This window comes from Pinus tabuliformis, chromosome 5_1, assembly GCF_031772625.1.
Source record: "Pinus tabuliformis cultivar Carrire ecotype Pingquan chromosome 5_1, CPIR1, whole genome shotgun sequence".
In the NCBI taxonomy this organism is placed as follows: domain Eukaryota; kingdom Viridiplantae; phylum Streptophyta; class Pinopsida; order Pinales; family Pinaceae; genus Pinus; species Pinus tabuliformis.
Genome location: NC_142305.1, coordinates 473,808,190 through 473,832,475, shown reverse-complemented (window position 1 = coordinate 473,832,475; position 24,286 = coordinate 473,808,190). Strand labels below are relative to the sequence as shown.

The 24,286-nt window shown below is 36.8% G+C and overlaps 2 protein-coding genes across 2 annotated transcripts; both read right to left on the bottom strand.

The window, feature by feature from the left end:
• Nucleotides 1–2,166: 2,166 nt before the first annotated feature.
• LOC149165554 (uncharacterized) lies at nucleotides 2,167–2,966 on the bottom strand. Its single transcript, XM_089429853.1, has 3 exons — nucleotides 2,838–2,966; nucleotides 2,652–2,744; nucleotides 2,167–2,479 (listed from the first exon to the last, which is right to left on the bottom strand). The coding sequence occupies exons 1-3, from the start codon at nucleotides 2,964–2,966 to the stop codon at nucleotides 2,282–2,284; spliced, it is 420 nt and encodes a 139-aa protein (XP_089285979.1). The 3' UTR covers nucleotides 2,167–2,281.
• A 9,988-nt stretch (nucleotides 2,967–12,954) lies between these two features.
• On the bottom strand, nucleotides 12,955–24,141 carry LOC149165553 (ran-binding protein 1 homolog c-like). The gene is made up of 4 exons (XM_089429852.1): nucleotides 24,065–24,141; nucleotides 14,533–14,652; nucleotides 13,258–13,409; nucleotides 12,955–13,097 (listed from the first exon to the last, which is right to left on the bottom strand). The coding sequence occupies exons 1-4, from the start codon at nucleotides 24,139–24,141 to the stop codon at nucleotides 12,955–12,957; spliced, it is 492 nt and encodes a 163-aa protein (XP_089285978.1).
• Between the last annotated feature and the right edge of the window lie 145 nt (nucleotides 24,142–24,286).

Sequence of the window (24,286 nt, the reverse complement as noted above, 5' to 3'; positions counted from 1 at the left end):
GAAGATAGGCAGTAACTCTTACCATCCAATATACGAAGTTTATCCCATCAAAAATCGGTGGCCTGATTGATGCTTCCCTCTCATAGTTGCTCATGATGAAAGATCTTCCTTCAAGCGATCAAGCTTCTTCTGAAGGACGTGATCTGATACCAATTGTTGGAAATAATACTGAGAGGGGGGTGAATCAGTATTATCAAGCCAAATATTCCTTTTTCAAAATCAAATGATATACACTACTTCAGTTAATTAAACCCGCGTATATACGCAACTATGCATAAGCACTACAACAAAACCAACGATTTGCGCCAGATTTAGCGCCAGATTTTAGTGCATTTTTTTTGTAATTGTGATGAGAAACCTGGCGCTAAATCTGGCTCTATTGTACAATTTTTAAAGCGTCCTTTTTTGCACCTGATTTTGCATCCTTTTTCACGCTAGATTTTGCATCATTTTTTACACCAAACTATGCATCATTTTTTGCGTCAAATTTTGAACCAAAGTTTGCATCTTATTTTATAACAGGTTTTGCTTCTAGTTTTGTGTCATTTTTTGCATCTATTTTTCATTCTCTTTTGTTTCCTATTTTGTGTCATTCTTTGATTCCATTTTTGCACCATCATTTGCATCAAGTTTACACTATATTTTGAATCCAATTTAACGTCTTTTTATGCATCCATTTTGTGTCAGTTTTTGCATCTAGTCTTACGCCAGGTTTTGTATCTAGTCTTACACTAGTTTTTGCTTCTATTTTTGCAACAACTTTGGTGCCTATCTTTGCACCATGTGTTGAATTTGATTTAGCACCAAATTTTGCATCCATTTTTGTGCCCATTTTTGCATCTTTTTTTGGACCATTTTTTACATCCACATTTACGTTTGATTTGTCTCCATTTTTCCCATCTCATTTTGCACCATATTTTGCGTCATTTGTTTCATCCAATTTTGCATCATTTTTAACACCATCTCTTGCATCTAATGTTACATCATTTTGAGCATCCAAATTTGCATTTATATTTGCATCTTATGTTGAGTCATGTGTTGTGTCCACCTTTGCATCTTATTTTGTGTCTAATGGTACATTCAATTTAGAGCCATTTTTTACGTCTACTTTTGTATTTGTTTTTGCACCAAGTTTTGCATCCAATTTTAAGCTATTTTATGCCCATTTTTGCACCATTTTTTTGTGTCTACTTGTGTCGAATGTTGCACCATTATTTACACCAACTTTTTCATCCAATTTTGCATTTTTTTGGTGTCTAGTTTTACATCGTTTTCACCATCCAAATTTGCATCTTTTTTTGCCTCATTTTGTGTCCACATTTGCATATAATTTTGTGTCTGAGTTCGAGCCTAAATTTGCATGTGATTAGGAATCATTTTTTACATCCAATATGACATCCTTGGTTTCACCTTTTTTCAGCCCCATTTTGCATCTTGTTTTATGTCTTTTCTTACATCCTTTTTTTTTCCTTTTTTGCACCCAAGTTTGCATCCCAAATTTACACCATTATTTGCATCATCATTTGGCATATTAATTTGTAACGTTTTTTGCTTCTTTTTAACGCTCAACTTTGCATCTTATTTTACATGTAGTTGTTGTCATTTTTTGCATCTAATTTGGTGCCCATTTATCTGTCCTTGTTTTTGCCCAATTTGATATCCTTTTGTATGCCATGTTTTGTTCCCTTCTTTCTGTCAACTATTGCACAATTTTTCACTTCTAATTTAAAACACTTTGTATGTCAATTGTTTGCATTTTGTATTAGTTCTTAGTTTAACATCCAATTTTACTTTCAATTTTGCATCCATGGTTACATCCGCATTTGACTTCTTATATAGAGTATATTTTTCTTTACATATATGACCCCCTTTATAGATTCATAGTGAAATATATGATAGCTTCTAAATATCATTAAAGCAGATATCACAATTCAAAATCATTTGTAAAGAAATTTAAGAGAAATTGACAACATCCATCCAAAAAAATAACAATGTGTCATTAACAATTTTCAAAACATGTATAAAATAGCAACATAATACTAATAAAATCAGAATTATTTTTAATCAAAACAAGTAAAATTCAAATATGATTAACAAATCAAAATATTTCATGAATATCGTTATTCTACGATAAATTAACAACATACATAAATCAAACTCATCGTATGATTACAAAATCAAAATGTCTCATTGATATAGGGTAAATTCACAACACCCATCTAAACATAGCAATGTCATTCTACACAATAATTTCTTCATAAAAAACAATGCATGTGCATGCCTAGCTACCACCACCAAGATCATCCTCATGATCATCTTGACCATCCTCATTACTCTGATCCACATCATCACCAACACCGCAACTATCATCATCATCTCCTCCTTCACCACCATCATCCTCATCCTCATCCTCATCATCTCCTGATATATGTTGAACATAATTTGGATCATCGTCTTGGCAATCATTACCTATAGCATTCTGACAAAAAAATCAATATTACATGTTAGTATTAATTACATAACAAAACGCATGTTTTTGTTATACAATGTTGAACCATAAAATGAGGTAAGATATAATATCTAATAATACTAAAAAATAAAATGAAAATATGGTTTAAAAGTATATTGGAAATCCAACTAAGATTACATACCATAGAGTCCATCCAAACAACAAATTCAACCCATCTCTTTTGCTGCAGCACCTCCTTTTCCAAATGATTTGGAGGTCTTCCATATTTTAGTTCCTATCAATCAGTAAATAGGGAGAAATTAGATAACAATGACTTTCTTCTAGTACAAAATTTATTAAAAAAATATCACATGTTTAATATAGTTACAAAGGTTGTTATCAGTGCTTTTAAACCTTTCTGGCCACTGCGATGAGTGACTTTTGTTTTGGTTAACCTCACCTTGGATGCCTTGTCCTTAAACATAAACCAATTCAATTTATTTTCACACAAATACATGTCTAAGATACTTATAAGTATTAATACATTCTAAATAACGTTTAATGAAAAATTCAATACATGAATGCTCTCATTGCCAGTTTTTCTTTGTGCATCCAACTTCTCATATGATTTTACAAGTTCTTTCCATACTTTAAAAGGTATGCCAATAGGTCTTTGTTTCAGTGTTTGATCTTGAGGCATTTTTTTAATTTTTCTTGTTTGGTTAAAAATTTTAGTTAAAAAAAACCGAACAAGTAATTCACATCAATGGCATGGGGACTCTATGGATATGTGTAAAAAAATGGCTATAAAGAAAACATCCAAAAAACATATGAGCTCTCCCTTTGATGGTCACTTGGGGCATATGGCTGGAAAGGAACAACTCCATTTTCGAAAATCAAGGACAATCCTTTCTCAAAGTCCTTCCTAATATTTGCTCCAAATGTCTTAAAATGAAAAACAAAATTCAAATGTCATCCTTAAACATCTCCCTTAAATATAACGTTGGACCATAAATTCTTCACTTTTATTGTTATCGGCTCTGGAATTATTTTTCTATATGCAATTATATAATGAAATATGTGTGCACTAATGAAAAAACATTGAGTTTCATTTTTCATAATCACAAACAATGAAAAAAGAATCACACGTAACTACCATCATTTTGGAAATTTTATATTTATTAAAAATCTTTAACATGTTTTCCTCCCATATCTCATAAAAAGGTGTGAAATTTTTTATATACTCTCTAATAAGCACTACAACAAAACCAGCGATTTGGAGGTTTTACACTAAGTTTTTCAACATCGAGCTTACTAGGGCTTGCACCACCGGGTTATTAGTAAGAATCTCATGAGGTTTGCATAGCCATGATTATTAGAATCAAAATAGTAGGATTTGCACTAAAAAACAGTTCATAGAGCTTTCATGCTGGGGAGAAAATCACAAGTTCAACTTCTGCAGTGCAGAGCACCGAGAGCTCGTAAGCTTTCTTCAGCAATCCACCTACGTTTGGAAAATGTAACCTGCCTGCTGGCGATGTTCTCAATCCTCTTCCTCTGCATCTTTCCCCTCACTATTCTTGTATGTCGTCTTTCGTTTTTCCCTCCAAAAAACCCTCTCAAATTGAGAAAGCAGAACAACTCACTCGATGAGAATCTGAATCCAATTATCGCTTCTAACAATAACCCAATACGATACCAGAAGTGATTACACAAAACCTCATTGACTCTTCATTTGTTTGGAAAAGAGCCAAGCATATACTTCTGACGAGGGTTTCCGTCTCAAGTCTGGCTCGCAGGACGTCGCTTAGTCAATTGCGAGAAAAGTTTTCCACCTGCCTGTCACATACGGTTTGTCACACTATATATTAAAATAAGGTTGATCATACTAACAATAAGGTTGTATAGTTTAAAAGGAGGGCTCTCCTGACTGCATTTGGTTGGTTTATAGAAAAGATTGCTGAAATGTGTAATGTGAATGCTCTGCTAACTGTTTTTTAAGCATTTGGAAGTATTAAAACCCCCTAGGATAATTAATGTAAGACCTGTTAATTAATGTGTAAAGATGGTTATTGTCCTTGGGCTACCTTAGTTGTTCGTGTTTAGTGATCTGTGGTATTATGACTCCTCAAGTCACTATTAAACGATGAGAACCATGCCCAAGCAGACTAGTGTGACATTGTGGATGAGAACCAAAACTAGACTCCTATAACCTCCTTTTTCATCCTTTAAATTGCAGAATTAACTGACTGTTCTAGTAATCGTTCTTGAGCACCTGAAGATGTGCACCCTAAATAATAAGAATAATACTCTATAACATATGAATAGTCCATCCTGTGCATGTAGGATATGCACATGAAGTCCAATAAAATCACTAACCAGAATACCAGGTGTTATTAAAGCCTCTACAGGTTGATATATATGAATGTTACAGTGTGCAGGAGTATGATTCAATTCCATACGAAAATACAAAACATCTGATAGGATTTCCTTATACCTCATAGGAAAACAACCATTGTCCCTTCTATAGATGAGCAGAATAAGTGCTTGGTTCTCTACACTAAATAAAGACAAAGTATAGTACTTATTGCTGACAAAATAGGATTTAAATCGCGGTTCAATTGCTTGACATTCAGCTAGTCAGGGAATTGTAGAGTGCATAATCATAAGTGATGTTGCGAGCCTCATTGCTCAATGTATAAGGGTCTTGCGAGCCATAATCACAACCATGTATGGCATATCTTGTGACTATGGCATTTTATGAGGTAAATTCTTGTGAAGACATTTCAGTTTATAATAAATTTTGAACCTCAACAGAGTTTTGGCAAGACCTGGCTGAACTAGGACATCAACAACACAGCTGATATGAATGACATAATCTAGCCTCAAGAGGGAGCCTCTTTTATTTCATCACTCTAACAATCTATGAAGTGGTGGAAAGAATAACAACTTCCCCTTGAATATGACACCTAAACTGAGTACAAATCCTAAATGATGCAGCCCTTGGTGCATGTCTCTCAAAGTATCGATATTTCAAATGTTGAAAGCTCTTGTGCCCATTTGATATGCATTTGATTGCAGTTGCCCTGAAGAAAGAATCTTATAAAGGTGAGGCCATGGCCAATATGTTAGCCATATCCATTGGAGTTGCCATTGCTTGACAACTTTAGTGTGATCAGTCCCACCATGATTCACATGGGCTTCTACTCAACACTCGATGTTGCTATTGTAAGAGTCTTCAAGCTCATTAGCTCATTGAACCCATAGTATTGATAAGTGTATTCTTTGGGTCTCTGGTTTTCAAATTCTGCCTATGTTTTCCTCTCAGTATCATTATTTCAAATGCTGAAAGCTCTAATTCCCATTGCTGTGTATTTGATTGTGGTTTCCCTGAAGAAAGAAGCTTATAAAGGTGAGCCCGAGGCCAATATGTTGGCCATGTCCATTGGAGTTACTATTTCAGCTTATGGGGAGGCCAAGATGAATGCATGGGAGGTGATTCTCCAGTTAAGTGCAGTTGCATGTGAGACTACCCAATTGGTTCTCATACAAATTCCACGAACATCAAAAGGGATTAAGTTGAATCCCATCACATCTTTGTTGCTCCTTGTTGCCTTGTTTTTCTCAACACCCCCTAGGCCTTAGTAGAATACCCATTTCTGATAATCAGGGTCTCTTCCTTTGATTTGGATTACATGACATTTCTGCTTGTGCCTTGGCTCTTAATATTGCAGTGTTTCTTCTGATAGGAAAGACTTCAGCCTTGACTATGAATGTTGCTGGTCTTGTCAAGGACTGGCTGCTCATAACATAATCTTTGTCTGTAATAAATGAAAAGGTTACAGTCATAAACTTGAGTGGGTGTGGACTGGCTTTTCTGGCTGTCTGTTACTATAATCATTTGAAACTTCAAGCTCTCAAGTCCAATGACAACCAACCAAAGTACCTCAGCAGTGCAGCTGATGCCAATGATGAAGGAGAATGTTTGATAATGACAAGTGGGAGATTCTCAATCAGAGATTCAGAATCAATAGAGAAAAATCAAACTCAAGCTTTCGATAATTTCTCGGGTTGACAGGGTATTATTGCAGGTTTGTTAAGAATTATGGGATAATAGAAGCACTTGTAACAACATTATTGAAGAAAGATGCATTTTCATGGACTCCAGAAGCAATGAAGTCCTTTGAACATCTTAAAGAGGTAATGTGCCAAGCACTGGCCTTAGCTAGCCAAAATTCACAAAAACCTTTATTTTGGAATGTGATGCCTCAGGAAATGGAATTGGTGCTATTTGCAGTTGGGAACATCTACCTAGGACAATATCAACCAAGCACCTCTACTCAAATATGACAAACATATGTTGCTTACACATGCATGTAGCATTTGCCAAAAATTCCATGGCTACCTTACAACATAATGTTGGGTAAAAAGGCCAGTGATACAGGTCATAAATGCAGAAATAGACACTGAAACATAGTAAAATGCTGAAAATTCAAAATAGACTTTCCTCCCTCCCTAACTCTACAATATTGAGGACAAACCATTGTATATGGGCTCTCAACACCAGTAGGCAGCCACGTATCACATAGATTGGTGAAAAAATTGCCCTCAAACAAAAACAAAACACAAACATTTCCAAAAATCTGCTCTTAAACAGTCAAAAATCCCACAGATTTTGATAAATCTACACAAAATCAACAGTGAAACACATGAATATGGATTTCTGATTAATCTACCCAATCTCTGTGGCAAAACACTCAGAAATGTATCAATTTCTTCTTGAATCACCAAATCAGCAACCACTTCTCCCAGATATACAAATCTCACCAACAATACAAGGAAAAACAGATCCAGTCCACTGCCAAATCATCTGATCGGCCAATAAAACTAAGAAATTTCAATGATTAACTATCTACACAGGCCTCTATTTCAATTTTTTCAAGCTTTGTCTCCAAGGGCTCTACAACTGCTCCCGCACTTCAAAAAATCGAATCTTGTCTTCCTCGCTTTGTACGAGATACGCAATCGAATAACCCAACAACGTTAGAAGAAATATCATCAGGTTCTGGAGGTTTCCAAGCAGACTCAACTTTCAGCACCTTAATTAGTGGTTGGGGTAAAAAGTCAAAACCAGTTCCTCCCTCTCCTCAAAATTTGTAAAGAAAGCTGATAATGCTCCTACCACGGAGCTTCCTTCAGAAAAAATTCGAGTCACAACCCTTACCCTATCTGGGTCTGACTTCCTTGTCTTCCTCTTCCTTGCTGGGAGACTAACAGCCCCATCTACATAGGAAACTCTCTTGGAAAGTTTCTAGATAGTTCTGAACTGAAGCATAAACAATATGTTTGTCCTTGTATTTGTGTTGAAGTTGATCTAGAACAAGCTCTTCCAGAGAAAATAATCCTCAAAAATGGAGACTGAATCCATGAGCAGACTCTGGATTATCAACAGATCCATTACAAGTGCAAGCTTTGTCACGAATATGGTCGCTTTGCCAATGATTGCAAGTCCAAAACCTCTGTTGCAATTCCCTCGGGAGAATGTCATGTCCCTAAGAAAACATGTGCAAGGCATGTCAAAGCTGGATCTTCGTTTAGGAAAGAGGTTGTAACTACCACTCCTTCTAACCCTTTTGACCCTTTCACTACCCTTCCTGACATGGTAACCAAACAACAGAATCTGTTTGCCCTGAAGCAGATGACCCTCCTGCTGATTTAGTTAGTCTTTACACCTCTCCTGTCATATCTTCCTCTCCAATAAAAAAGAAAAACCTTCAATGGACAGCACAACCCCCTCACCCCATGACCCTGCTAACTCATCTCTCATTGAGAAGACCTCGCTAGTTGAACCTATTAACAACGAAGGGTCTCCTGTTCCTCATCCTAATAGGAACATCAACGCCTCCTGCAAGTAGAAGAAATCAGAATCCTGGGCTGATGGGGAACATCTTGAGCATGTTGAAAAGGGATTCAAAAAAATGGGAAGAAAACCTCACAAGGAGAAAAGCGATGACGCCACTGCCATTGAGAAAATATTAGGCAAGCAGAAAACATTAGAACAGCAACACAAAAAACCAGCAGAATGCCAGAAAGGAATCAATGAAATACAGGGACAAGGAGAAGGGAGCATCTCTGCGCACCTCTCAATGAAAATAATTTCTTCGAATATAAGTGGTTTGGGGAACACCATCAAAACCCTGGCAGTAAAGGATATAATAAGGACTGAGAAAGCAGGCATATTATTCCTTCATGAAACAAAGATGGATGCAAATGAATTTGAAAAAGCCAAGCAAATTTGTTGGGCCAGTAGCAAAGGTGCAATAGTCAGTGCGAGAGGGGACTCAAGAGGCCTTGCCACCCTATGGAACCCATACAAATATCAAGAACTAGAAAAAAAGACAACCAGTTCTGGATTAAAACTGTTTTGAAAGACTGTGACAAACAAAACTGTGGCAGTAAAGAAAATCCATCTGGGTAAAGCCAAAGAAGGTTTTAATGTAACTGCTTTAAGGGAAATCAAATTATTGAAGGAGCTTTCGCATCAAAGTATAATTCAACTAATAGATGCATATCCACACAAACAAAATTTACATATTGTCTTTGAATTCATGGAGAGTGATCTTGAGATTGTTATAAAAGAAAAAAACATAGTTCTCTCCCCAGCTGATATAAAATCCTATATGCAAATGATGTTGAAGGGGTTTGTTGTTTGTTATAAAAAATGGGTTTTGCACAGGGATATGAGCAAAAAGCGCTGTATGTTGGAGCATGAGAAACTGGGGAAGTTGGTCTTCATCAACTACAACATTTGGATGCTCACAAAACAATTGCAGGCAAAGGATCTAGATCAAATTTTATTTGATAAGGTTGATCTAGTCTTTCATTGGGTCTTGGAGGATGAATCTCCTACTAATGGTTTGAGTTGGCTTGATTGAAAACTCTTGGGATTCTCCAGTGTTTTGTTATCTCAAATAGAAACACCACATACATTTGTATTACAATTGTTGCTTTTGTCTAGCGATGTGGTCTCTACCCATAGCTATGGGTAGAGAGTGAATTGGTGCTATTTGCAGGGAACAGGCCAGTCATTCACAGTGAAGAAGATAATGACAAGATTAGTGTATAATGATGGACAGGATGGTGCCATGGTGCCAACCTAAATCTCAAGTAAGGAGACATCTATTCATCAATTTGTCAAGAAGCATGGCCTACAATTCAATTGCTCTAAGCCTATCACTTCTTCCACCTGTCAAATAAATTGTTTCCTGTTTGTTTAGTTGACTATGGTTCTAATAAATATACTATTGTTTGATGTAAATAGACAAAACAAAACAAAAAATATGGAAATTTGTGACCCCATTTTCTAACTACAAATTGAAATCGGATTACCATAGTGACCACCTCTGCTTATTGGAATCAAAAAGGGGGTGGGTTAACCCAATACGATACCAGAAGTGATTACACAAAACCTCATTGACTCTTCATTTGTTTGGAAAAGGGCCAAGCATATACTTCTGACGAGGGTTTCCATCTCAAGTCTAGCTCGCAGGACGTCGCTTAGTCAATTGCCAGAAAAGTTTTCCACCTGCCTGTCACATACGGTTTGTCACACTATATATTAAAATAAGGTTGATCATCCTAACAATAAGGTTGTATAGTTTAAAAGGAGGGCTCTCCTGACTGCATTTGGTTGGTTTATAGAAAATATTGCTAGAATGTGTAATGTGAATGCTCTGCTAACTGTTTTTTAAGCATTTGGAAGTATTAAAACCCCCTAGGATAATTAATGTAAGACCTGTTAATTAATGTGTAAAGATGGCTATTGTCCTTGGGCTACCTTAGCTGTTCGTGTTTAGTGATCTGTGGTATTATGACTCCTCAAGTCACTATTAAACGATGAGAACCATGCCCAGGCAGACTAGTGTGACATTGTGGATGAGAACCAAAACTAGACTCCTATAACCTCCTTTTTCATCCTTTAATTGCAGAATTAACTGACTGTTCTAGTAATCGTTCTTGAGCACCTGAAGATGTGCACCCTAAATAATAAGAATAATACTCTATAACATATGAATAGTCCATCCTGTGCATGTAGGATATGCACATGAGGTCCAATAAAATCACTAACCAGAATACCAAGTGTTATTAATGCCTCTACAGGTTGATATATATGAATGTTACAGTGTGCAAGAGTATGATTCAATTCCATACGAAAATACAAAACATCTGATAGGATTTCCTTATACCTCATAGGCAAACAACCATTGTCCCTTCTATAGATGAGCAGAATAAGTGCTTGGTTCTCTACACTAAATAAAGACAAAGTATAGTACTTATTGCTGACAAAATAGGATTTAAATCGCGGTTCAATTGCTTGACATTCAGCTGGTCACAGAATTGTAGAGTGCATAATCATAAGTGATGTTGCGAGCCTCATTGCTCAAAGTCTAAGGGTCTTGCGAGCCATAATCACAGCCATGTATGGCATATCTTGTGATTATGGCATTTTATGAGGTCAATTCTTGTGAAGACATTTCAGTTTATAATAAATTTTGAACCTCAACAGAGTTTTGGCAAGACCTAGCTGAGCTAGGACATCAACAACACAGCTGATATGAATGACATAATCTAGCCTCAAGAGGGAGCCTCTTTTGTTTCATCACTCTAACAATCTATGAAGTGGTGGAAATCATAACAACTTCCCCTTGAATATGACACCTAAACTGAGTACAAATCCTAAATGATGCAGCCCTTGGTGCATGTCTCTCAAAGTATCGATATTTCAAATGTTGAAAGCTCTTGTGCCCATTTGATATGCATTCGATTGCAGCTCCCCTGAAGAAAGAATCTTATAAAGGTGAGGCCATGGCCAATATGTTAGCCATATCCATTGGAGTTGCCATTGCTTGACAACTTTAGTGTGATCAGTCCCACCATGATTCAGATGGGCTTCTACTCAACACTAGCTGTTGCTATTGTAAGAGTCTTCAAGCTCATTGAACCCATGGTATTGATAAGTGTATTCTTTGGGTCTCTGGTTTTCAATACCTGCCTATGTTTTCCTCTCAGTATCATTATTTCAAATGCTGAAAGCTCTAATTCCCATTGCTGTGTATTTGATTGTGGTTTCCCTGAAGAAAGAAGCTTATAATGGTGAGCCCGAGGCCAATATGTTGGCCATATCCATTGGAGTTACTATTTCAGCTTATGGGGAGGCCAAGATGAATGCATGGGAGGTGATTCTCCAGTTAAGTGCAGTTGCATGTGAGACTACCCAATTGGTTCTCATACAAATTCCACGAACATCAAAAGGGATTAAGTTGAATCCCATCACATCTTTGTTGCTCCTTGTTGCCTTGTTTTTCTCAGCACCCCCTGGGCCTTAGTAGAATACCCATTTCTGATAATCAGGGTCTCTTCCTTTGATTTGGATTACATGACATTTCTGCTTGTGCCTTGGCTCTTAATCTTGCAGTGTTTCTTCTGATAGGAAAGACTTCAGCCTTGACTATGAATGTTGCTGGTATTGTCAAGGACTGGCTGCTCATAACATAATATTTGTCTGTAATAAATGAAAAGGTTACAGTCATAAACTTGAGTGGGTGTGGACTGGCTCTTCTGGCTGTCTGTTACTATAATCATTTGAAACTTCAAGCTCTCAAGTCCAATGACAACCAACCAAAGTACCTCAGTAGTGCAGCTGATGCCAATGATGAAGGAGAAGGTTTAATAATGACGAGTGGGAGATTCTCAATCAGAGATTCAGAATCAGTAGAGAAAAATCAAACTCAAGCTTCAGGATTAGGTATTTAGATCATTAATATTGTCTTGTGCTAGAGATTACTGTTCTTGGATTGGCTCCTCTATGCCCAGATCTATTTGCAGGGAACAGGCCAATCATTCACAGTGAAGAAGATAATGACAAGATTAGTGTATAATGATGGACAGGATGGTGCCATGGTGCCAACCTAAATCTCAAGTAAGGAGACATTTGTTCATCAATTTGTCAAGAAGCATGGCCTACAATTGAATTGCTCTAAGCCTATCACTTCTTCCACCTGTCAAATAAATTGTTTCCTGTTTGTTTAGTTGACTATGGTTCTAATAAATATACTATTGTTTGATGTAAAAAGACAAAACAAAACAAAAAATATGGAAAGTTGTGACCCCATTTTCTAACTACAAATTGAAATCGGATTACCATAGTGACCACCTCTGCTTATTGGAATCAAAAAGGGGGTGGGTTATGCACAATCCTCCGTATCATTTGCTATTACCAGAGATAATTAAAGCCACCCTAAACTCAAGTCTTAACTATGCTGATAGGGTGTTTGGGGAGGGGGATCCCTTACCAACCCACTATAATCTGCACAAAAGCATCCTAAGAACATATGCAAAATCAACCCTTCAATGAAATGATCCAAGAATATAGGTACTCAAACATTGATTTTATCAAAGAAAAATACGAGACAGAAAGAAAAGATCATAACAAGGATTAGAAGAGTCTAAGAACAATGCTCACTATCTACAGAGCCAAGACGAATGCAGAAGAGTTCTTCCTTCAATTCCCCATCTGAGAAATCAGTTGAATGCCAGACCCAAGTTTTATCACTACCTGCGTGCTCCTGAAGTGACATTGGTGAATGAACTGCAAGGCAAAAAAAAAAAAAAACAATATAATCCAGATAATAAGGATCAACACAAATTCTCGGCACAGAAAGCCTCTTAAAACTTGGACGTAAGATAAGCTATTACAATCTCAGGGGGGAAATTACACAAAAAAAAAACAAACAAACAAATTTACGTACTTAAATGGTTTGCACATATTTTCAATGTCTTGGATTGCCTCATGACCAGCCGAACCCTTGTAGTATCCTTGTGCTTAAGAAACTTTACTGTTCCTACACCACGTTCCTTCCATTGATTCCCATCCTTGTCAAACCTGTACAGCTTCGCCTTCCTGCAGGGTCAAACATATAAAAAAGAATGGGAATATTAATAAACAATGAAACTGCATTAGGATCATTTTAAGAGCCCACGGCATCCATTAGAAGTAACGTCCGCAATATCCCACCATATCAAATGCATTCAAAGATAAATTACCAACGACCTATTAAAAACACAGGAGATATTCCTTAACATTACCGAAAAGGATCCCACAAAAAAGCTCAATAATAACATCAAACATGTAAGAATACAAATCATCAACTATTTAATAACAAAAGAATGCTCATCCCATACATCCCCATAAAGTACAGAAATGATCAACAGCCTGTTCAAAACATCATAGAAGGTCAACGAAAACAGTTGACAGAAGACCAAAACAGACATATGCCTGAATCATACCACCTCACAACATAAAAAGACAAATCACCCTAATGCCAATAACCAAAAGACAGATTATCAAATAGGCCCAATTCAGTATTCAATGGCTAATCCAAAAACCAAAAAATATGAAACCCTGTATGCTTAACAATAACAAATGACCATCACACCCCCCACTAAACCAGAATAACAGAGAAACCATCATAGATTCTTCAAGGACATTGAAAAAAGGATGGCCTATAGTTCAACAAAATATAAAAAGACTCGTCAAAATACAAAACCCCCAACGATAACAAATAAACCATCAAATGCATCCCCGAAAAAATCTTCATCGGCAGCCTATCAACATAGGAAAACAATTATTACAGACCATAATGAGATCAAAAAATGCTGATCAAAATATCAATGGGACATCAAAACAACAAGAAACTAACAAAATACACAGAAAAGCAAAACCCTAATTACCCGATAAAACAAACCATAGCCCGCTAAATGCATCTACCATAGAGTTTCTTCAGCACCCCATTGAAATGACAAATCTGATCATCATCAGCAGGCGAACAAAACATCGAGAACCCAATAAAAACAGATCTTACTAAAAAGGAGAAAAATTAGAAGTAAATAACTGCCCAAATGCATCTTCCTTATAGTCAAGGTCCCATTTATGTGCACAGGAAAAGGGCCACCGAAGAGGCCATGAAAACAACTTTCAACTTAGAAAACAAAATCATGAAATAGCCATGGATTAAGAAATTTACATGTCAAGAAGGACATCCTCCTCTTCTTCGCCCGTGGTGACAGTAACCTCCTCAAGCTTAACAATGGGTGCAACCTGAGCTCCAGTGTCCTCTTCCTTTCCGGCATCATCCTCATTCTCTCTGAATCGTCATCTACTTCCCATGTAAGAACAGGATCCTCCTGAGTTCCAGCCATCCCAATACCAGATAGTGCACAGAGGGAGGGCTCGAATGAAATCGATGGATCCAAAATATGCCAGAAACTCGCCCAATATGCGAAACCCCGAGGATTTTGGACAAAGGATTTAACTGTTCAAAAATGCTTCGAAGGCAAAGGGCAAAGAGGTCGACGGAGAGAAAACTCTCTATATGGGTTTTTGAGGTCGATGGAGAGAAAACTCTCTATATGGGTTTTTGAGGTCGATGGAGAGAAAACACTCTATATAAGGGTTTTGAAGAGGGAAGGCCGGTAGCTGTTAAAGATTGAGAGTAAAAGTAGCATCGTTAAAGATAATATAATAAATTATTACAGGGATGGTTGGGGGGTTTCAAAGGGAGAGAAGGCCATGGAATAACCCCTAAATCATCTCCAACATGAGAGACCTACTTCATTCATGTTGTCATGTTGGGACCAGAGGTTGTTGTGCGTTTTTTGTTTTCGCAATTTTGAACTCTTTCCTCAGTGATATATTATTGTGTTTATTGTAATAATAATGGGATGGGGTTGAGGGGTTGGTAAATGAGATAAATATGGAAAAGTAATTAGAAATATTGGTTTTAAATTATTATAATAAGTATTGTTGTGGTTGATCCATGATAAGTTGTAGGGTAGTTGGTTTGTATGGGGTTTAGTTGTTACGAGGTCTTAAGTTCAAACGTCATGGGGAGGGGTTGAGAATGGAAGTCATTTTGGGGGCATCAAAACTATTCTAAGGGGCATCTTCCACTGAGCTTTACAAAATCCTCGATGTTGAGGATGAAAATAATATGAATATGCCAAGCTCACTCTACAGCCTAGTATGGTTACGGCCATGTTTGTCCATCATTCCAAGGGGCATCTTCCACTGAGCTTTACACAATCCTCAATGTTGAGGATGAAAATAATATGAATATGCCAAGCTCACTCTACACCCTAGTATGGTTACAGCGATGTTTGTCCATCATCAAAGTTGAAATTTTGCTAGTGTCGGCCAAAAAAAAAAAAAAAAAAAAAATACAAAACATTTAAATAATGTTTGCTCATAAAAAATAATTGCCAATGAAGAAATTGGATCCCTCTCCGCTCATATTATATCTATATTTAAGATGGGTCTATGCTAGTGGATAACACAAAAATCACAAAGTGAAGAAGAGTTTAATTTCAAGTCAAAGCAAAACTTTGGGGCTAGCGCAATTCATCTAACTTCTATTGAAATGCGGTATTTATACGTGTAATGTGATATATATATATATATATATATATATATATATATATATATATATATATATAGTGTAATTGCTATTATGTTGTTAAATGGTTGTTTAATTAATGTTGGCAAGATGGTTTTGTAACTCTTAATGATGTAATTGTTCATCTTCTTGGTTGTAGTGTGCCATGTTGTTGACATACAAATATTGTAATGGAGCCAAAAAAAAATGACAGTAAAGCATAGTTGGAAGTTATAAGTTTATCCTCCTGGAAAAGCAAAATTGTGGAGTTAAAGAACCACTTCTAAGAAATCAATTTCCATCACATCCATAGGGAGCTAAATACAACTGTAGATTCTCTCTAAAAAAGAATTATTTATCTGGAGACAGGTTACATATATTATGATGAATTAGTTCGCAACCCAGTTCAAAGTTCTCATTCGATGCCCATATACTAATATGGATCAGCTTTAAGTCAAATTTTCAATTAGTTATCAACTAGCTTACTATAAATTTCAAGTGAGTCTACATTCAGCTTTCAATTAGCCTCAAATACAATGTCTTTCTTTTTCTCTTGACATGGGCCTCTTCATGGTTGTATAATACACTTTCGGGAATTTTTTGTTACAGGCTAATGTCATTTCTAGTCACTGTCTTCGTTTTTTTAGTCCCTCTTCGTGGTTGTATAATACACTTTCTACAATTTTTGGTTGCATGCTATTGTCATTTCTAGTCAGTCTTATAATTTGGAGAATAAAAAAAAATTGTAAAACCCTGGTTCTACAACAACTTCTTTTTCTCTTCTTCTGGGTCGTGATGCCTTGTCTTCTGGCAACCCATTGTAATGACAGAAGTTACAATATTTTTGTCAATGTTTGTGCTTTTTTTCTTCCTCGTGAATAACAAAAGGGTCCTTTTTTTCTATAGTAATAAGAAGAAGAAGAATAAGAAGAAAGATATTGTAATGGTTATGTCATGGTTGGCATTCCTAAATATAAGTAGATATAGGATAAGCATGCATGCATATTAGAACTTGGTGCGCATGGATGGAATTCAATGTGCCAAATGATGTAGATGTTTCAGAAGCATGGGGTGTGACATTTCAACCCTAGTTATCAATAGTGATGAGAGGCCACCAAGGACAATACCCCTTGGACCCTATGATAAGTGTTGCACATTTTGGTGTTAGGAGTGGAAGGGTAAGATTGGTTCGAGGAGGTTGGTTATGGGATGTTTTTTGGTGCACATGAGGTTGTGCATCAACTACCATGGCTACAGTTGAATTAGTGGGTCTTTACAAAAATAAAGTGGGAGAGTTAAGTTTTGTGAACAAAAGTAGCCAATGGGTGATATTTGCATTGATCACTTGTGTTAGGAACCTTTTTAGGCAAGTTAACTAATACTTGGAAGGTGTGAACCATGTAATTGAAATAATTCAATAGTGTCCTCCTTCCTTCAAATGAAGCAACAAAGCCAAGAACGTGACTATCAAATAAATATTAGCCCCCTATTGAGCCCTTGTTGCACATTTACAAATTGCTCAGACATTGATGTCATGGTGTTTCACACTAAGTATATCTAAGATTACATGTGATAGTATATGCCTCATTTTAGTACTAACAACTTCATTAGTTTTGTTCTTATATATTACATACTTTTTTTATTTGTGGTTGTTATGTATGTGATGTTTATAATAATTACAAAACTAACTATGTGAAAGCATCCCTAACATAAATTTTCATTTGGCACTAATAATATTTTCCTTACAACCCCCTTCCTTCATTGGCGGTGGGAAGGAAGCTGATCCTTCCTCCCCCCCACACCCCCCTTCCTTCCTTTGGAAAGAGAGGTAAGAGCAAGAGTTGGAAAGATGTTGGAAAGAATTCCTACCTTTGGTAGTTGTGTTGTCGTATCGAGAGAAAGAAAGTCAGTTACTTGTCGTCCTCCCTTCGGTAGATGAATGCCTACCTTTGGTAGTTACCTTCGGTAGGAGAGAAAGAAAGTCGGTTACCTACGCTTCACTTCGGTTGCCGTATCGAGAGAAAGAAAGTAGGTTACCTACGCTTTGCTTCGGTTCGGTAGGAGAGAAAGTCGGTATGAGTACTTTGGGTGTTGTTGGTTGTTCTTTTTTTTCGAACAACTGTTACTTGTTTGAAGAAAGAAGTCTAAGTTAAGGGGCGGCACCGCAGGAGAACGGAACGCTCTCCGGAGGAGCCATCAAAGGTACGAGTTCAAGAAAAAAGATAAGCAGTAAGTGATCATAGGGCGAGGATAGGGGAAGGCACGCTTGAGGGCCGTCCGGGCGAGGGTGGGGTACAGGTAGGGAGAGGGGGGAAAGGACAGGGGAATAAGAGAAAGGAGAAAAGAAAAAAGAATAAGAGAGAGGAAATAAGGGAAAGGAGAAAGCAATCGACATTAAATTCAACAACTAAAAAGAGGCTCTTTGAGCCATGGCTAGCTCTCAGAGAATTTCATTCTCTTCGAGCTCTATACATATTATACTCGTCTAGACATATGATACTCGCATCTCTACGTTTCACTTCTTTACTCTCTTCTCTACCGAGATAAAGATCTAGATCTAGTATAACTTAGCCATTCCAATAGCCAATAGTCTTTAGTCCTATTTAGTACCCTTCTAATATTCCCCTTGGCATAGTAGGTAGATATTGATTCCTTGTCCATGCATGATGTTCCATAGCAAGAGATTAGGCCCACTTCACCATTGACCTTAGCATATGGAAGGATATGGTTTCCATTAGCGGTGTCTCGCTTTTATGGATCTTTTTATCCATTTGCGTAGGCTTATCTCATAAAAGATCACCTTTCTCTCCCATGAGGATTTTCCTCATAGAAGATTGCCTTTCTCGCCCACACAACTTTTATGTTTTTCTCAATGGATATTTATCTCCAATCCATCCAACTTATCTAGAATTAAATCGAGAAGCTTTACCATGAAAGGATTATCCTTTCCCATTCACCAATGTGATTTGGCAAGAATCTCATCTCTTGGTGTCTCGCTTTTCCAAGTGATTAATTTATTAATAATGTATTTACTTTTTATATTACACATCATACCTAACTTTTCTCAGCTTAGGTTTGCAAAGTTTGACACACAACGGAGGGATGTTACATTTTGGATCCCTCTCTTTCCTTAAGATCCCTCCAACTGCAGCTAGAGTTCTTAGATGACTGTAAGGAGGAAGCCCCTATTGGAAAGGGACAGACAGTTTGAAGGTGTCTATCTTGTTGGTAATTCCTATATCGAAAAGTTGTATTTTCATAGTCCAGGGGTTGGGAATACACAATTCCCATCCACTTGAGCTCAATTTTATCTCGCAAAACTTCATTGGGATCTACCTAAACACATATGCAAACATAGGTGAAAATCCCTTTCAAAAGTCTTTCCCTGTCTACTTTGACGAATCTTCCAATAAAATTGCCCACTTTTTCTAAGAGATCTAGATGGGTAAAGTGAATGGGAAAACTGGGAATCTTACCCATACTAGAGTAGTCATCAACAACATAGTGAGAGGATTGAAGTTGGGAAACCATGGCTTCACTAGAAGACCAACTCATCCCCAAAACCATGGACCTTGGTCAAGGATTTTTTTCTTATCCTCAAGACATTTGAAGATCACCACAAAAAAACATGGGTCTACATCCACCCAAACCGGCGTTCATCCAATCCTATCATAATTGAACAGAAAAACGCTACTTTTTCAATAGAAAATGGGGAATAAAAGTATCACCCAAGGATAATGACCATCGCATCAAGCGCTCAATCATAAGGGAGGAGCAATAATTTGACAATCACACGTCCTTGATTTCTGTTGATTTAACTCTGAACACTCACGTAATATTCTCTTGCTTGGCGAATTAAACACCACTGCATGGAATGGACGAGGATTGAGCCGAACCCTGGATGAAGCCCACTTCATTCTCATCTAAACACAAAACTATATATACGTCAAAGTTATTACAATAGATTCTGACTGTCAACACCTCGAGGTTCTGTTTATATGTGGCTACCTTTTATGGTTACTATTGAATGTGTGATTGGCAATAGTAATGGAAACTTAGGTCTGCCAAATTTCCTTCGATTCCCTCACTACATCCTAACGCAAATAGTTGTTCAATGCCTTGGTTGTCTTTCAAAACTGGTAGGCAACGTCTTCTTTGATATTTCTCGATGGTTTTAATTCCACTACAATCACAACTTTCATTTACATAAACTTCGTGTTTTCGCACGAGCGACGATTGTTCCAAGGTGAAATGTCACTTGGATGGTTTCAATGTTGTTGACCCATCATAACTAACTAACGAATATGCCCATTACAATTTTATACCACCCCATTATCAATATCAATTATGCATGGGAACCAATTAAAGCAACTTTTCACATTAATTTTATATGAGCATGAGAACATGTGTTAACAAGCAGCCCATAAAGCCTCATTTTGAATGCCATAGTCACTTAGAAGGAATTCCTCTTGTAGTAGCATCCTCCCTTCTAAACTTTGCTAGTGCTAACATTAGAACCACCATTACAACAAGATATCTTTCTAGTGTTGACAACACCATTATAGTAAGATACCTCAAGAGAGACAGAAAATTTAAAAAGTATGATAGTAATACGTATCCAGAAGATGGTATTGAAACTAGTAATTGTTCACAAATCCATAAGATTGTAAGGTCATTCTCATTATCATAATCATTGTCATCATCATCACCATCATCCTTGTCATTGTTATTGCCATCATTACATTATCATCATAATCACCATTCATGCCATCATCATCATCATCATTATGGACATTGTTTGCAATTGTTCATAATTGTAGATGTTGTAAGAAATATCATCAACCCAAAAAATGTGATCAGTGCTAGAAAAGGGTTGTTTAGGACACATTGATATACGTAAGAGAAATAACAACTCTATTTTTGACAGATGATCGATGATGATCATCATCACCACCATTATCATCGTCATTGTCATTTTTATCATCCCCATCATCATCATTAATGTAATTTCTATCGACATTGTTGTAATAATGCATCATCATCATTCATGCCATTATTGTTTTTGATGATGACCTAGATGAAAATGATGATCATGACACCAAAATAATGCTTATGATTATGACAATGACAACATCTAAAATTGGGAAGATTCGCCAACGTCATTAGCATCGTCATCATCATAATCATTGCCATCATCATCATTGTCATTGTAACCACTATCGTCTTTATCATCATAATCACAATTCATGTCATCGCCATCATCTTCATTTTCATGATTGTCAATATTATTGACATTGTCATCAATTGTTCATAATTGTCAATGCCATAAGGAATATCATCAATGCAGAAAATATGATGAGTGTTGGAAAAGGGATGCAAAAGCGAACATAGAAATGGGGGCAAAAATAGAAATAAAATTGGATGAAAAGTGGATACAACATAAGTAGATGCACAACAACATGAAAAACCTGACACAAAAGTGGATGCAAAAGTAGATGCAGTTGTCAATGCAAACTTGGATGCAAACATGAAGGCAAAAGTGGAAGCAAACATGGGTCCAATGGTAGGTGTAAACTTGGCACAAATTGTGGTGAAACAAATGTGGATGCAACAACGGAAACAAAAGTATATGCAAAAATGGATGAAACAAAAGTGGATGTAACAATATGAACAAAAAATATGCAGCAATAAGATGAAAAAATGGATGTAAAAGTGGAAGCAAACATTGATGCAACAGGCAAAACAAAATTGGATGCAAAAAATGGATATAATGTAAGTAGATGCAAAAGTAGATACAAAACGAGATGCAAAACCCAATGCATAAACCTAACATAAAAGTGGATGCAAAAATAGATGCAATATTTGATGCAAAAGAGGATGTGAACATGGATGCAAAATTGGAAGCAAACGTGGATACAACAGTGAGTGCAAAACATGGTGCAAATTGTGGCATAACAAAAGTGGATGTAATGATAGATGCAAAAAAAGAATCAAAGTATGATGCAAATGAAGATGTAAAAAGGGATGCAAAAAGTGAAATTTAAAATGGGTGCAATAGTGGATGCAAAATTGTGTGCAAAAGTGGATGCAATAGAAGTCGATGCAAAAGTAGATGCAAAACGAGACACAAAACCCGATGCAAATCCCGGTCCAAAATTGGATACAAAAAGGGATGCAAAAATAGATGTAGTAGTTGATGAAAACCTAGACACAAATGAGGATGCAAACGTGGATGCAAAATTATAATCAAAAGTGGGTGCAAAAGGAGGTGCCAAACTAGGCGCTAATTGTGGCACAAAAATATTAGATGCAATAGTGGGTACAATAATAGATGCAAAAGAGGATGTAAATATGGATGCCAAACAAGAGGGCAAAGTGGATGCAACAAAAGTAGATGCAAAATTTTATGCAAAACTAGACACAAAACACGATGTAAAACTTGGCGCAAAAGGGATGCACAAATGGATGAAAAAATGGATGCAAAAAATGATTTAAAAAAGGATGCAAAAAAGGATGCGAAAGTCGATGCAAAAGTTGATGCAAGTGTAGGTGCAAAAAGTGGATGCAAATGAGGATGCAAAAGTATGTCAAACAAAATTAGGTGCCAAACTTGATGCAAAACCTGGAACAAAACCTGGTGTAAAGGATGACACAAAACTTGGCATAAAATTTGGTGCAAAACGTGGTGCAAAACCTATTGCAATACCTGGTGCTAAACTTGGTGTAAGATTTGGTGCAAAACTTGATGCAAATTTTGTGTCAAGTTTTGCACCATATTTGATAAATGGATGCAAATAGCACCAAAAATGGGCTCTAGATGCTAAAAAAGAAGTAAAAAGGGACGCTTAATCGCTGGTTTTGTTGTAGTGAAGGAAACCCGCGTATACAAAGCAAACTCTTAATTTACTTATCTTTCTCATGCTGATGTTAATCTATGTTTTCAGAATCAAATAACCAGTAACCGGAAACAGTAAAATAGAGAAGAAAGACAATCACACACAAGAACAAAAGAAAATGGTGGAAAACCATTGTGGGTGAAAACCACCTGCTGCAATTCGTCTCCTATCTTCCTTTAAATTAGAAACTTCTACAATGTACTAGTGCAGTCTTTTACCAGTATGCAGGCTACAACCTGCAGAGAGCTACAACCCTCTCTCGTTCTCCAGCTTCTCCTGGAAGGGACTTACACACCCCCTTAACTCTTGCACTAGCCAAGATACTAGTACTAGGAGTTTGGCCTACAGAAGTCTACAACCTTCTCTTTCTTCCAGGACCATGTTTCATAAATTTTCAGACTCGATCCATGAACATCAAACAATCATAAATTATTTCTGCATCAAACTAACCTCCCTTTCACCAATTAGAACTGAATCAAGTAGATAATTCACTGACAGCTGTACCCAAAAACATAGTAACATCAACCACACACCAAATTCTGAACCCAAAATGTTGCAGCAATAAACAGAGGCAGCTATATCATAACTCAAAATTTAATAAGCTGCTTCAATACCCTGAAACCTACATACATACGCTTCTGTTGTGTGGAACAACCTGCATTATATGCTATTTAATTCAATGAACCAGCGTGTATACGCACCTCCGCTTCACTAAAACCTGCGATACATATATATAAAGGAGAATTTACTCTTTTTTCGAACAGTCAAATTCTAGATAACCCAAATTATCAGAATTTATAGACCAAGTGTGCGCCTCACAGAACAGATCAAATATACAAAGATACTATCATTCAGCTTTAAAGATATAACCCATCAATATATCTTATCCTTGTTTATGCACTTAGGTTCCTCCAACATTCAGATCCAGATCTGCACCATAATCCCAATCACAAATGTTTCAGATCTAGCACATGTTAATATTCAATTGATTCCAAGAAGCTTTAACCAAATGATCTCCTCCCCTTTTATAGTCTTAGGCCTTTCCAGATACACGGTCCAAAACATAATAACCATACCACATGGCCCAAAACCTTGGGATCAACACTTCTGACGAATACCATGGTCCAAAACCATAGTTTTCAAGTACCAAGGACTAACTACCATGGACCAAAAGTAATTATCCCCCCATATACGTGCTTTTGCAGCAGGAAGTGCATGTATACGCATACACGCATTTGTAACGTCTAACCCGCTGTGTATACGCATCTTCATCTAGAAGAACCTGCATATATGTCTTTTTCTTCATTCTAAAAGCCTGAATTAGATATGTTATCAAATTAGAGTTGCCATCCAAAGAACACTTGTGCGCATAGCTCCAAACTGTGCCATAATGCAACACAGCCACACCTTTTTTTTCAAGGATAGAGCCCTCTCCCAACCTGCTAGGGCTA